The 15,141-nt window shown below is 49.8% G+C and overlaps 1 protein-coding gene across 1 annotated transcript; it reads left to right on the top strand.

The window, feature by feature from the left end:
- The first annotated feature begins 6,146 nt into the window (after positions 1-6,146).
- Positions 6,147-8,733, top strand: LOC136546963 (uncharacterized GPI-anchored protein At4g28100-like). Its single transcript, XM_066538920.1, has 2 exons — positions 6,147-6,907; positions 7,991-8,733. Exons 1-2 carry the CDS (start codon positions 6,263-6,265, stop codon positions 8,420-8,422), a joined length of 1,077 nt encoding a protein of 358 aa, XP_066395017.1. The 5' UTR covers positions 6,147-6,262; the 3' UTR covers positions 8,423-8,733.
- Positions 8,734-15,141: the final 6,408 nt, after the last annotated feature.

The following is a 15,141-nucleotide window of genomic DNA, read 5'->3' as shown; positions in this document are numbered from 1 at the left end:
TGCTGTCACGTGTTTTGGTGTAAGACAACAAACACTTCTTCTAAAATTCTTCTGTAGCTTTGTTGATGGTATCCTTATCTTCATCAGGCAGGTCTTCATAATGTACCATAAGGATGCTGTCATTGTTGTGAACCGCCATGACAATTGTGGTGTCCCACCGAGCGTGCCAGAAACGTGTGTCGACACAAAATTTTTGTCTCTGTACCGAGGTCACACGCAGCAAGCCGGAAGGGTCCGCTCAATAGAGCAGATCCGCCTAGCTTCAGCGCAAGGGTAGTCGATCCTGCGCAATCCTCCCGAGACGTGCCAGTCAATTTGACATTGTAATTGACAAGGAGAGAAAGCTCATCAGTAATTAAGGGCGGAACGTGCCGGTATTGCCAGACAGTCCTGAATGTGTGGCTCTGAGAGCCGATATGAGAGGAGATCGACTAAATAGTCGATCCCAGCATATTCGCAAGAATGAATTGGTTAAAGCTCATGGGGTTGTATAAGAAGAATCGGTTGTCATTTAGGATAAATGTTATTTAAGCAAATATTAATCAATGGCAATAAGATATCAAAAGTGATCGGTTTGTACTGAGCCAATGATTATTAGTAACTGAACTCCTCTTTATATAAAGAAACAATTTGATATCACTTAACCATTTAATAAAGATAAATCTAATGAACATGTTAGATCTCATCTATTGCCATGACCAGTGGGGCATGAGGCAGAATCATGCAGGCCATAATACAATAATAAGATCATGGGGCTAACATATCTTTCAACTTATCTCTACTTCAATGATCTCGTAATGTGAACAGTTTGTGAAAGCATCCGATATCGGCTAAATAGCTGATTCAGGCATAACGCACAGTTAAGGTTATGCATTCTCAGGAATGTGTCTACCAACCAATGATCCCCACTCCATGGTGCCAACAGTGGGGTGAGAGGCAGAATCCCACAGGCCGTGATGACGGGCCATGGAACGGTTTTCATTAACTAATAGATCTACTCAAGATCGAACATACCTTAACCACACGCTATGCACGATTAAGATTGACACAAAACAGCCGATAAAAACATAACTCATCGTTTAAGATATAGATTAGATCAGTTTTAGATTAGCAAACGATGAGTTAAACAAGATATAAGGCCGATCCAGATCAATCTCAATCGGGCAGAGTGATATTGCTGTAATTAGATAAATAATAAAAGCAATAAACAATATCGGTAACTTAATGAATCTACCAAATACTGCCATACTAAGGTAGAGCCGATAACTTGACCTTGATCTAATTTAAGCAGTGGGGTGTGAGGCAGAATCACACATGCCATACTTGAATTAGATAAGAATCGATAACTAGCCTATACCAGAGTCACAGTGGGGGTCGACCGGATCGATGCAGCCAGACGAACAGAGGTATAAACCATGACGGTACTTACAGACAAGCAGTGGAGGTCGACCGGATTAATGCAGCCATACTTGCTGAAGAACTCACCGAGATCTACTCTACTCCTACTCCTAATGGGTGGCCGGAGCCGAAAAAAATAATTGACTTGTATTTGATTGGTTGATGTCCTTTACAATAGCTGGGGTTTGGTATTTATACCCGGAGTCTGAAAACGAACCCTACTTAAGTACGACTCAATACAATCTTTGGCATAATGAAAACTTTCCTAATTTAAGATAACTTGGACTCTAATCTTTCCCTTTTTGTAGAGTCCAGCATGTCTCGTCTCAGCGCCGATCATAGCTTCTGTCGTTATATGCTGGTGCTATCTAAAGAAAGCCGATTCTGGCATTGCATCTGAATCAACTGGTTTTGATCTACACACAACTGATCCCCTACTGTCATGATCTTGAGAGCTCCCGAGCTTCTGAGATCGTTTTTCCAAATTCCGGTGTAAATAGTTTGATCTTGGACCATCACGCAGGGCTTCTTAATGCTGCAGCTGAGCATATAGATGGGTTCCCGTCTCTAGTGCATAGATGGTGCATGAGACACTTTGTCGCTAATTTCTAGCGGCGTCAGCGAAAGCAGAAGGTATGTGATAAGGTAAAGGCTCTATGTTGTGTACGTACAGAGCACCAGTTCAAGGAGATAAAGAGAGAACTAGACAAGATAGTAAATGAAGCGGGAAAGGCCTGGTTAGAGGCGCAGATGGAACATAAGGCTCAGTGGGCGTTAGCATATGATGAGGAGGGTTTCAGGTATGGCATCATGACCACTAACTCATCGGAGTCCTTCAACCATGTATTCCCCGGAGTTCGATCGTTGTCTGTGTCTGGAATTATTGAGTTCTCCTTTCATAAGTGCAACGAATATTTTATCAAGAGGTGGGAACTTGCGCAGAGGAATATAGCCGAGCAGGGGTGTTTTGAAAAGGCCGGAGCTGAACATTTGAAGGAGGCGGAGGAATTGGCCAAGCAGCACACCGCCGAGCTGTATGGACTCCACCGCCATATCTTTAGTGTACGGGACAAGGGTGGCACAAGCTTGGGTGGCTAACGTTATGGTGGATGAAACTACCGTGTTGATCTTGAAAAGGTAGAGTGCAGTTGCAATGTCCCTCAGATCATGCATGCCCCTTGCTCTCATATGATCACGGCCTGCAGGGTTCGTGGGTACAACTTTGAGGATCTGCCATATATGTCACCCTTGTATCTCCGTTCGAACACCGTTAGTATTTGGGAGATGAGCTTCGAGCCATACATTGACCCGACATAGTGGCCACCTTATAATGGTTATGACTACATGCCGCATCTGGATCTAATGAAGGTAGGAGGAAGAAGAAGCGACTCAAAAGAGGACATGGACGCTATGAGAGGGTATGGCGAAGACATGTATGGCGAGGGAGACTTCAACGAGACCCGTGGCAGAAATCTTTGCTCCGTTTGCAAAAAATCTTGTCACAAGGCTAGCAGGCATAGAAGACGAGGGCAGCAGGTGCTTTCATATTGTGTTCGTATTGCATAATCAGTTGTTCAAATTTTGCAATGATACATAATGTTAATTTAAATATTATTAATTTGAATACTACCCTTTGTTTATTAATTTGTAACAGGATGACCCCTCCTACGCCGCACCAGATGTACCCCTTTCTTGAGGTGGAGTACGACTACCCCCTTCTTCCACCGGACGACGAGGTTTCCAAGAGGCGTTCAAGGGATCCTTACATTCCTGGGACTTAGTTCGTTACGTCGAACTTGTGTCGAACGAATATTATCATCTAAAACCTACAGACTCATAAACCAATGAAAATGTTATGTGGCAACTTGTCGTCCATTTATTTGCTTCATATTCGTTTCACATTGCGCATGGTCGTGGCAACACTTGTAGTTGTTTTCAGCACCGACAACAGCTCACTTGAGGCTGGTCGGTTTCTGTCAGCGTCACTGCCGCGCCGTGGGCTATGGCACGGCAAAACCAGTGGGCTATGGCGCTGTATTTGAAATAATTTCACTCGATTATGTTCGTTTTAGAAATTCTCGACGCATGATACAAATAGATGGGATCACTTAAGATCGACCATGGGTAATCCGAGTACATGATACATGGGTACAATACATCAATAGTTCAAATGAAATATAAGACAACATAATAGAATTTGTAGTACATAGCTACATTGATCATTAATAACGCATGGAACTAACAGAAGGCGCAATCATAAACCCTCACTCAGAAACATACTGAGTAAGCAACTCATCGTCTGAGTACCAATCCTCAACCATAACCCTGTTGCTATGGCTACGCTCACCTGTATTGCCCTGATCTACCTTTCGCCTGTAGTAAGCGGCCTCCGCTTCATCAGCGACCTCTGCGGCCTGAGTGAAGAACGCGTCGTCATCCTCCTCCGCCTGTAAGCCCACCTCTGCTAAAGCGATGAGCTCACTCAGTCTGCCAGTGTCGTCCTCAGCCTCCTCCACCTGCAAGCCTACCTTTGCTAGAGCGATGAGCCCGCTCACTCTACCGGTGTCGTCCTCAGCCTCCTCTGTCTCATCAGACAACACAATCGGTGATTCAATGGTGCGACCAGCTCGCTTTCTATGCTCATCTAACTTCTTTTTCTCGTACCTTGCATGAGCCACCTCTGCAGCATGTTCCTCGCTGCATCCAATCCCTTCATGTATAAAATGCAATCAGTTAGCAACGCGATTATATTACATTTAAAATCAGGCAACGAAAAATATGCTTTCAATCACTCACTGGCACATAATGCAATAATATGCTCGTTCAAGACCTCCATCTGTACTCTTGTCTCCTCCCTTGCCTCCTTCCTTGTCTTCTCCTCCTCTAACGCGATCCTTCTCTTTAATCTCCATTTGTTAAGCCCAGCATCGATCGGGTTACAAATACCACGTTGTCTAGCAAACTCATGCATCTTGTCTTTGTGATGTTTAACGAATAGGTTGACATAGTCAGGTCCATATCCCCTCTTCCGTACAATTACTTTCTTCCCCTTTAGTTCATCCAAGAATATAGTTTGACCATCATAACATTCCCACCTACATTTCCTAGTACTTTGTTCAAACGAAAAATTATATCATATATGTCTTAGCAAAAGAAATAAAATACGATTTCATAGTTACCAAAAAAAATAACCAACCTCATCATAGTCAACCATATGGCCGTAATAATGGTCTATTCCAAGAACCGAAGGGACTAGATCGTAGTTGGATTTAACACTACATTCGCACTTGACTGGAGGTGCTTTGTAAATTAACCTTTCTTTCTTCTTTTGCTTTGCCTTTAGAGGTTCTTCAGGCCATTGGTTCTTAGGACCATACAACTACTCCTTGAAACGACACTTCGCCATTGAAAACACCTAAATAAGGTGTCATTAGTACATGAACACATATAGCTCAATATTTCAACACATACACTTTGCACTTACTTCATGCTTGTTTGGACACATAAACTCTAACGTATTCTCAGGGTTTATCACAATTCGATCTCCGCAATTACACAGAAGAGGTTCCTCGAGTCGTCTAACTATGACTAAGTGCTTCTCCTTAGCCATCATTGAAGGGGGGTTAGGGGGGAGGTGGAACCCACCGCTCGAATTGCTCTCATGGATGTCGTCATCTCCACTAATCATCGAAAAGAAGGTACCTGTGATCAAACTTGTCTGCACCGTCGATCAACTAAAAGAAAAAACACCTCTTATGGGCTTACACAACAAAATCTTATTAACCTAGTAATACAAATGAAGAAAAAAATATACGAAAATAATTACTTACATTAAAATGACTACATGTGTAGAAGCAATGAGCCGCTGTGTCGGGATGTCTCGATTGAAACACGTCGGCTGAACGACCACGGTCATAGTTAGGGACAGGGAGTTCAAGAGGGACGGGGCATCTTTGCTAGACTCGTCGGGGTATAATTCTCTAGGACGATCCTGTTTTCGCCACAACTGCTCCCGAAACATGTCTTTCATCTAATAAAACGGTTTAAATTAAACATCAATCAAAACAACGCAGATTAGTATAAAATATAATCATTTGCATTGCAACTTAAATAATATAACCAACATTTATAGCAACAAAAATATACATGATAAACAAACTTCTAGCTAAATAATTAACCTTCAAACCGTAGCCTATAGTTCCCAAACATAATTTTTCTACTAACTTTAACTCCCATTCATAGTATTTCTATCTATCGTTCAAACGAAAATAAAAAGTGTGTCATTACCTTGAACGAGGATGAGGAGAGAGGGAGGCGGCCGAGGAATGGAAGGGAAGGGAGGGAGGCGACAACGGAGGGTCGGGCGGGACGCGGGCGGGCGGGCAGGCTAATCGGGGCATGCGGGACTGGCCGCAGGGTTTTTATACGGCTCTGTCGCGTCAAGATCGGTGGCGTGGCATGCCTCGCCACGTCAACGGTCAGCCGGTTCGGTCGTCGTCACGTCAGCCCCTGTCGCGTCACCATGTATGGTGCCGCGTCATGACAATAGGCGCGGCAAAAAATGTTAGTTTTGAAAATAAAAAACAGACAGTGTTATATTTAGAATTAGTTTAAAAAATATTAAAATTAAAAATTCGCTACGGTAGACATAAAATTTCTTGTAGCGCCTATACTCACTGTACTCTTATTCTTCGTCAACCCGAGAACTCCAACAGACATCCCCTCCCGACTCCCGACCTCGCGGTCGCGGTTCGGCTTATATACAACACCCGGTCCGGCGGTCCCCAAAGAAAGGCCACACACCACTTCTTGGCTCTCGCTCGCTCCTGCCGCCACGGCCACCTGTTCCACGTCGCCGGCGGCAATGTCGGCGCACCTCGCCGTCGCGCTGTTCCTCGCGTTAGCCGCCGCGTCGTCCCGCGGCTCCGACGTGCCGTCGTTCCCGCTCTCACAGGCGCAGTCCCCGTCCAACTCCTCGTCCCCGTCCAACGCCTCCTCGCCGCCGTGCCACCTCGACCTGTCCGCCGAGCTCTTCGGTGGCGTGGCCGCGGCGTGCGGCGCCGAAGGGGGCCCGGGCTCGTTGGACCGCGGCCGCTGCTGCCCGGTCCTCGCGGCCTGGCTCTTCGCGGCGCACGCGCGCACCGCGCTGTCCGTGCCCCCGGCACCCGCGCCCTCGGCGCTCGCCGGGGAGGAGGGGCTGGGCCCCGGCGGCGACGACGGGCCAATGGTGCCGTACGACAACCAGCGGTGCGTCGACGCGCTGGGCACCGAGCTGGAAAAACGCGGGGTGGCGCTGCCCCGCCCCAACGCCACGTGCGACACCGTGCTCTGCTTCTGCGGCATCCGGCTCCACCAGATCGGCTCGCTCCGCTGCCCCGCCGCGTTCGCCGTCGGCACTGGCGCCGCCGCCAAGAACGCCACGCCCACCGCCGCCGTGAAGGACCTGGAGAAGAGCTGCCGCAACGCCTCCTACGCCGGCTGCTCCCGATGCGTGCAGTCCCTGCAAAAGGTAAAACCTTTCTTGCTAGCTTTCTCTCGTAAAATAATGCCATTGCTTTGGCGCACTTTTCGGTTCTTGTCTCTTTTGTTTTCGCATTCCGTATAACTAATCTTTGAAATGTTACACCGCGCATATCTTGCCTTCTTGGATTCAAATCAAAATCATTGATAGATTTCTACCCCCTTCTTATATATATAGAGGGAAAAACTTTAACAATTTTATCAATTTTTTATACCACTCTTGCAGAGCAATAGTGCGGCGGTACAAGCGATGCCTTTTCTTCTTCTTTCCTTCTTTTTTATCCTAGCAAAAAGTGGCCAGTTTGATGGCGTTCCAAGAGATCCCCTTTCCCACAAAGGGTTCCACTTCCACTGCACTTTCTAAGTGCATCATTGTTTCAACTTTCAAAATGATCTGCTTGTTCTTGAGCTGATCACCATCACTACTAATCATTTGTTACTTGATTGCCTTTCTCTCCGAAAGCCACCGTGGGAAAGGGCAATCCCCAGTAGCTGCAGTGAGTTAGCCCACCAGCTAATCACAGGACAGGACCATTCATTGAACACACATGTGTGTGGAGAAACTATCCTAAGCCGGAGGACAACCACAATGTGCATCGTTAACCACCACTTGCAGCATCGAAAGCTGTGGATTATTGAGCAGACCTTGTCCCCGACTTGCCTGTCCTGCATCCAGATCGGCATCGGATTAATCTATGAAGGACATGATCATGGCGAACAATCATCATGCTATCATTATCTTTTTGACCTCGTTCACTTGCTTGCATTGCATGAATCTACTGAAACTAGTTGCAATGCGACCAAATTGGTCGAGAGAACGTGTGTGCGTGCGCGGTAAGAACAGGTTGTTGTGCATGGGGAGCATTTACTGAGAGGCCGAGCAAGCCAGATGCAACGTTCAGTGGTGGAACAGAGCTCACCAATTTTGCAGCAAAGAACGTCCCCTGCATGAACCACATTAACTGCGTTTGCGTTTGCGTTTCTTCAGGTTTTTGTTCGCATACGAGCGAGGTCACGGTGCTAACCTGCAGCTTCGGTTGCCCTCCTCCCTCCTGTCCTGTGCACTGTGCAGCTGAAGGGGAACGTGAGCCGCGAGGTCTCGGGCGCCGGCGGCGACCGCGCGCGGCGGATGCTGGGGCGGGACTGCCAGCTGATGGGCCTCACGTGGCTGCTGGCCAAGAACAAGACGGCCTACATCCCCACCGTCTCCGCCGTGCTGCGCGCCATGCTCTACACCGCGCACCCGACGGAGTCCGGCAGCAGCGGCGCGGCGCCGAGGTGCAGCCCCGACCAGGAGAACATGCCGCTGGCCGTGGACTCGCTGCAGTTCGAGCACACCGGCAGCGCGGGCTCTGCGGCTGCCTCCGTGACGCCGCGCGGCGCCCTCCTCCTCGGCCTCACGCTCAGCCTGATGATCGGCTGGTGGGATACGTTCTTGGGAACCAATGCAAGAGCGCTGGAGAGGGCGTGGTGGAACCTTGTTGATACACGTATTTTGTACTAGTAGTAGTAGCAGGGAGTAGCTTATTTTGCATAGCGGGGATTTTGCATAGCATGGCTGTGAATGCGATGGTGGTGTTGCAGATGGCTGGCTGCATCTGAAAGGGGGATATGGATGTGGCTATTGACATCTCTATTCTCGGTGGTTTCTAATCGTGTGGGATTGATCACTTCTGTTTTTTTATTTATTTTTATTTTATGAAATAGTGCACCGTTTGGATGAACTCCTGAGTTCCTGAATGTTGATAGAGAGAACTGTTTCCGAATACACTAGTTGATGGTTAATGGGACACCGTACCGTCATGGTAGTGGAATGAAAATATAGGGCCTGTTTGGCAAGACTTAAATCATGGCTCATCGTCTTCTTCATCTTTGTAGTGCATTTTGCAAAGAGAGTCGTCGTATACTGTCAAAGAGGCCCGTGAGAAGAAATCAAATGTGCGATGTAGCCAATCAGAAGGAACGAATTTACGTTTCAAATGAAATGAAGTATGGACATAGCGATATGAATCTGAAACGAAATGTGCCGGGTTTAAAGTTTAAACGATGGATGCATGAGCTGCTTGTTGGCTCTACTGGGCGTTCTGGCGTAACAGTTCACGAGGTTGGTATGGTACTTGGTGGTAGTGTTGCACTTTTGCGTGGTGGCGGCTGGCGGGCGTCGGAGTCCCCGTGTCGCCTTGTGTAGTGTACTCTCGCTTGTCCGACCGGCCTCCGCTTCGATTTCCCAACTTCCGCCGGGCAGGTAAGGGCATATACAACCCTAAGACAGGGCCACCTCGAATCTATGTACATATAAGTATAAAGAATAGTCATACAACTCACAGATGGAGTTATATCCCTAAGCTATTTAATGCTCTGCATGTAGCAAAGATCAACTATAAATAAATATTTATGTATACCATTGTTTGGTTATTTGATCGAAAATGTATCAAGGATAAATAAGAGCAACATAAAGGACGCACCCAGTGCAGAGAGTTCCCGCTCTGTGCGGGGTCTGGGAAAGGGTGTCAGTGGCAAGCCTTACCCTCACCTATGTAATACGAGAAGACTGCGACTCGAACCTAGGACCTTTCGGTCACAGGCGGTAAGACTCTACCGCTTGCAGAGTAACATAATTACAATATTTTTTTTACAAAACCATCGATATAATGATTATATTATATATTAGAAAAAAATATTGCACATATATATTAGGAATAGACCCCCAATTTTCACTCGCCCCAGACCACCATAATGCCAGGGCCGACCCTGATTCTATGAAGCACATTTCATCAGACATCAAGTTCTGTGATCAAGGAACAATTCTACTAATCCCAAACAGCCTAACAAGCTTCAATTTACAAGATCAAGTGATTAATCAAGAACGCGCATACCATAGCTGGGTAGGATTGAGCTCGTCGACCAACAGTCATCGTACGTTTGTCGAATCCCACGGAGGCTGCGCTCTCCGGCAGCGGCGGCGGCGCACGACACCACCTACCGAATGACCGCGATGGCCAGAACAGCTGCTTCCTCCGGCGGCTTGCAACGAGATGCCCGCTGCCGCGATGGCCTCTCCGGCGGCCTGGAACGAACAGATCTCTTAACCGAGATTTCCCTGAACCGCGTGCACTGGATCCTCACCCTCAGGGTTGGAGACGGCAGCGCCCGTACAACGCTGCTGGAGAAGTCGCCTCGGCCTCGGGCAACGGGACTTCCCCGTCGTCTCACGAGACGACAACGACCCCGTCTCCTCGTATCGGTGGGGTGCTTTTTGCAAAATATACATCGTAGAGACGGCTTCTGAAGACCCGTTGTACATGCCCTAACTGAAAAGCTGCAGTGATTCAGGAATTGGGAGGGAGGAACCACCACGGCAGTCGGCACGCCATAGACCACAGCGTCCAAGTCCAAAGCCTCGATCGTGCACATAGTCCGCCACATTGCTTTGGCGTGGCCCGCTGCGTACTCCCTGTCCGAGGCCCACCGACGGCACAACAAGATAGGCCGAAGAAGAGCTATGAATTGCATTCGGCCCGCTTCAGATCTCAACCGTGGGCCGTGCGTCTCACGGCCCACCCAAGGCCTTGTACATGAGCTCGAATACCTTGTGTAAGTTTGGATGGAAGGGGAGGCTGTTAACCACGGGAAAGATGGGATGGGGTTGATATACATAGCCCCTGTTTGGATCCACACAACTAACAATGAATTGACTAATTTTTAGTCTCTAAATATCTAAACAGGCAGACTAATGGTTAGTTCATTACTCATGGACTAGTTGTTAGTTCAGTAGTCCACTTATAGGAGTTAATAGGACTAGTTGTTAGTCCTAGTCCATCCAAACAGGCCCATAGACTGGTTATTTTTATGCTAAAAAAACATTGGAATGGAGCGTAGTCCAGCCAGACGCTTTCTTGGTGGGCCGCGATGCCAATCCACATGTCCCCCCTATCTGCTCATCGCCGCGGTTTCTAAAAAAATCCGCTCGTCACTATAGTTTTTTTTAAATCACTAAAGTGGAGCGCACGCTCCACCTGCAAAGCTCGCTGGGGCGGAGGCCTCTCGATCTCATCTCGTGCTCGCCGCGACTGCACATGCTCATCTCGGTCAGGGAGGAGGCTGCCCAGCTCGCCGCAGCCGGGGTGGAGCTCGCTCGTGTGCAGCTCACGGCAGCTCGGACGCCTATCCACACACATCTTGTGCTCCGCCTCCCCAACTCGCCGTGGCTAGGGCGAAACTCGCCCGTGCGTAGCTTGCGACAGTCGGGATGGAAGTCGCCGACGCATAGCTCGTAGTGGACCTCACCCCGTGCAAAGCTTGCGCTCCACTCGCACAGTGTGGAGACCCACCGCGGCCTTCTTCACCAGGCGTGCTGCGACCTTCTCCACCATAGCGGCGAGGTCCGCGCCACTAGCGAGCTCTACACCAGTGAACTTCACACGACGATGAGCCTCCATTCTCCCATGCAGCAGGGGGATGTTGCGCTTAAGCCGCATGTTGCAAGCGTATATTTCAAGTGTTTCAGAGGTATGTTGCAAGTATTTCATATGGATGTTGCAAAAGTAGATCGAGATGTTACACATGTTGTAATGGTTGTACACGTATGTTGCAAGCGTCTGTTCCAAATGTTTTATCTGTTTTTTCAGACGTATGTTGCACGTGTGTTTATTTGGATGTTATATATGTTTCACACATATGTTGCAAGTGTTTTATCTGAATGTTGCATATGTTTTGTAATGACTTTTCAAGTGTTTTCATGTGTTCTTTGCAAGTGTTTCAGACGCATGTTTCAAGTGTTTCATCTATCTTTAGACACATGTTGTGAATGTTTCATATGTGTCGGTGTTTCGAGTTACCAACTAGTAAATTTCTAGTATTGCGTGTCTGGCTCGGATGGTGTGCTTAGAGGACACGAGGTTTATACTTGTTCGGGTAGAAAGTCCCTACGTCCAGTTCATCAATGCTGCTCATGTTACTAGCACTGAAAGTTTATAGTAGGGGTTACAAACAGACGAGAGAGGGATAGGTCCCAAGTCTCTGATGTGCGTGTGCTCCTAAGGCGTGTTAGGGCGTGTGTTTTTATGTCTACAGCGGTGTAGAGTGGTGTACCACTGTTTCCCCCATGGGGCATCCTGTTTCCCCTTTTATAGACGAAGGGGAAGAGCAGGTTACTGAGAGAAAGAGGGGGAAGATCCAAAGAGAGGAAGGCTTCTAGGACCGCCGGGCCTTTCTTCTCCTTTATGCGGGTCCCACCGACACTATAGATGGTGATAGGGATGGCTCCACGCCGGGCGTCCGTTCACCGCTGATGCCACGCCCTAGCGTTGTCAACGGGTCGTGGCGTCCCATTCTGTCCTAGCGGGCGACGCGGCGAACCAGCGTGCTGGTCAGCGACCGTACACGGAGTAGGCAGGATATTGACCACGCATCCATCATCGTTGGTGATGTGAATTCCCTAGAGTGACATGTCGTGGGCACGAGTCATATTGAGATGTGCTCGCTCCCTGCACGGTGCCAGAAGTTTTACCTTGGGTTGTACTTTCTAGCCCATAGTGGTTGACAGCGGTACAGGCTTCCGTCAGGAGCCGCGCCTGAGGGGTCAAGCGAGACGGAGCCCCCGAGATAGGGGCTGGGTGAGGCGAAGTCCCTGACGTAAAGGTCGTGTGAGGTAGGGCCCGCCCATAGAGGTTGGGCGAGGCAGAGCCCGCCCCCAATGGTCGTGCGAGCTGGAGCCTGGGCCCCAGCGGTCGGGCGTTGCGGAACCTGCGCACCTAGGGGTCGGTTGGAGCTGTAGTCGCGCACTTGACTGCTCGGGTAAATCAATGTTGATGACCATTAGCTCCTCCTCTTCTGGTACCCTAGTATTGGTTTCCGACAGTAGCCCCTGAGCCCCCGGGTGATCCAGGCAGAATCGCCCGGGGGATTTTTTGACTTGCCAGTGGGTGCGCGCGAGCGCACCCGGTGGGTGTAGCCTCCGAGCCTGCGAAGGAGTAGAATACTCCTTCGGAGGCTTTTTCATACGGGAGGACTCTAAGGGCCTTGGCCTTCTTTTGTCATCCACAGCGTGTCCTGGGGACGGTGATTCCCTTTTGTCGTGATCAAACCTCTCGGGGGTATAGCCGTGAGCTTCCGTGGGTCAAAAAAGTTCTTTTCTGATTCCGACCCCTACAGGGGTCTGACCGACCTTTCGTCGTTCTATGACCGCGCGTTTGGTCTCCTTACGAGTCCAACTTTCCTCGAGCCCCCGCATGTAGCAGGGGTTCGGCCGAGGGTCGACTCATCTTTGTGATCGTCCTCCCTCAAGCGTTTTTTCGATAAAAACAGAGGGGCTGAGCCATGCCATGATTTTCCTCTATGGACGAATCATAGTGATCGGTGAGCTGTTAATAGGCTAGTCCAAGTGGGGCCCCAACATCCTGTTCATGAGGGTTCGGTTTGGGTCAGCTAGTGACCGACTCCATATTCTCAGCGGTCAATCCATATAGTTCCCGGGTCCGTTCGAACGGTCCCAAGGGCTCTCTGCCTTACTTTGAGGAAAAATCATGCATTGTATCCGGCAGAGACTCGAACGTGGGCTGGGATGCCCATGGTGCTCATGCGCCTAGGTACTAGCTACTAGCGGGCCCATCCCTTTCCACCCCTCACTCTAAAGGTGCTCGGAGCGGTTATTGTGGGGGTATTAACCCCTATACCCTTACGGCTAAGCTTGGGCTGGCCCGGATCGATGGGTTCAGTCCACCCGAAAGATGACGTGCGGCCCAGTTAACCTGATCGGAGTCCCGCACAAGGAATCAAGACGGATTTGGCGACCAAGCAGGATCCTGGTCGGTTAGAATAGGAATCCTTATCCGGCCAGATATGGCAATTGTAACTGACTAGGATTAGTTTCCAGATCTGTAACCCTGCCCCCCGGACTATATAAGGCGGGCAGGGGACCCCTCTAAAAAATATCTCTCATTGACATACAGCAATACAAATCAGACGCAGGACGTAGGTATTACGCCTTCTTGGCGGCCGAACCTGGATAAAACCTCGTGTCTGTCTTGCGTCACCTGTCTTGTTTGGGGCTTGCGCATCTGTCTGCCGATAATCTACTACCTTGGGCATACCCCTAGGTAGACTGCCGACCATATTTCGTCGACAGTGGCGCGCCAGGTAGGGGGTGTGCGTACTGCTCTCCAAGCAAACAAGATGGTCATCATCTCCGGCTCCATGGCTACGCCCAGCGGCCTCACGTTCACCGTCGGCCAGATCACCTGGACCACCAGCTCCGACGACTCCATCGCCATGGCCACGGGGGAGGCATGGATTCAGCCTGCGCCGACGGCTACTTCACCTGCATCGGCTACGGCTCCGACCACGGTGAACACGGCTCCGACCACGGTGAACACGGCTCCGACCACGGTGAACACGGCTCCGACCACGGTGGACCTGGCTCCGGCCACGGGACATCTGGCTCCAACCATGCCTACAGCCACGCCAACAACCCGTCATCCGCTTCCCCGCTACAGAGGGAAGCAGATCGACAACACCGACCTGCTCGATTCCGTTGATCGGGTCGGCATCCAACTCGCTGAAACCCTAGCTCTGGTAAGTACGATTCAAACCCAACCTAACGAGCAGGTAACAGCCCTCCACGACAGATCTATCCGACCAGCTCGGACCAGTCGTCCTGTGCGATTTGGAACAGATCTTGTGGTCGTATCAACTCCTGAGGGGCGTTTCGCTCATCGCCGGTCAGACATCGCGACGGGTCTCCGACTCTGCGAGTACGAAGCCCCGACGGAGAACCACCAGGTCCAGCCCTATGGCCTGCAAAACGCTGCCTCCAGCTACGCGTACAACCTGCGACACCGCTCGGATCTGTGTCCTGTACACCGATCTCGGCCGAAGCCATGCAACATCGTCAACATGGTCCGGATCGAAGATTATCGGGAAGGATCCGTCCACACAGTCCGAGAAGGTGACTCCAGCTCCTCATCCGGCATCGCGTCCAACGCATCTGTCCACACCGAGCTTCAGCGTCACGAAGATGAAGGCGCCCAATACGGCCTGGATCTACCAGACCACGCCCCGGGTTTCCCAAATTTCCGTCTTTCCCGCCAAGACGAGGGGATTTGATCCATGTTGTTAGCAACGACGAGCCGCCAGCAGTTGGCGAAACAGAACAAGAAAAGACCGCACGCGAAGCACGCAATATTGACCGGTTTAATCGCCGGCAAATCGAAGCTGAAGCAGACC

This window comes from Miscanthus floridulus, chromosome 3, assembly GCF_019320115.1.
Source record: "Miscanthus floridulus cultivar M001 chromosome 3, ASM1932011v1, whole genome shotgun sequence".
Lineage (NCBI taxonomy): Eukaryota > Viridiplantae > Streptophyta > Magnoliopsida > Poales > Poaceae > Miscanthus > Miscanthus floridulus.
This window is presented reverse-complemented; position numbering and strand designations above follow the sequence as displayed.

Coding starts and splice junctions, on each gene's coding strand:
- LOC136546963 (XM_066538920.1), top strand. CDS start 6,263: ATGTCGGCGCACCTCGCCGTCGCGCTGTTCCTCGCGTTAGCCGCCGCG. Junction 6,908..7,990: donor GCGTGCAGTCCCTGCAAAAG/GTAAAACCTTTC, acceptor TGCACTGTGCAG/CTGAAGGGGAACGTGAGCCG.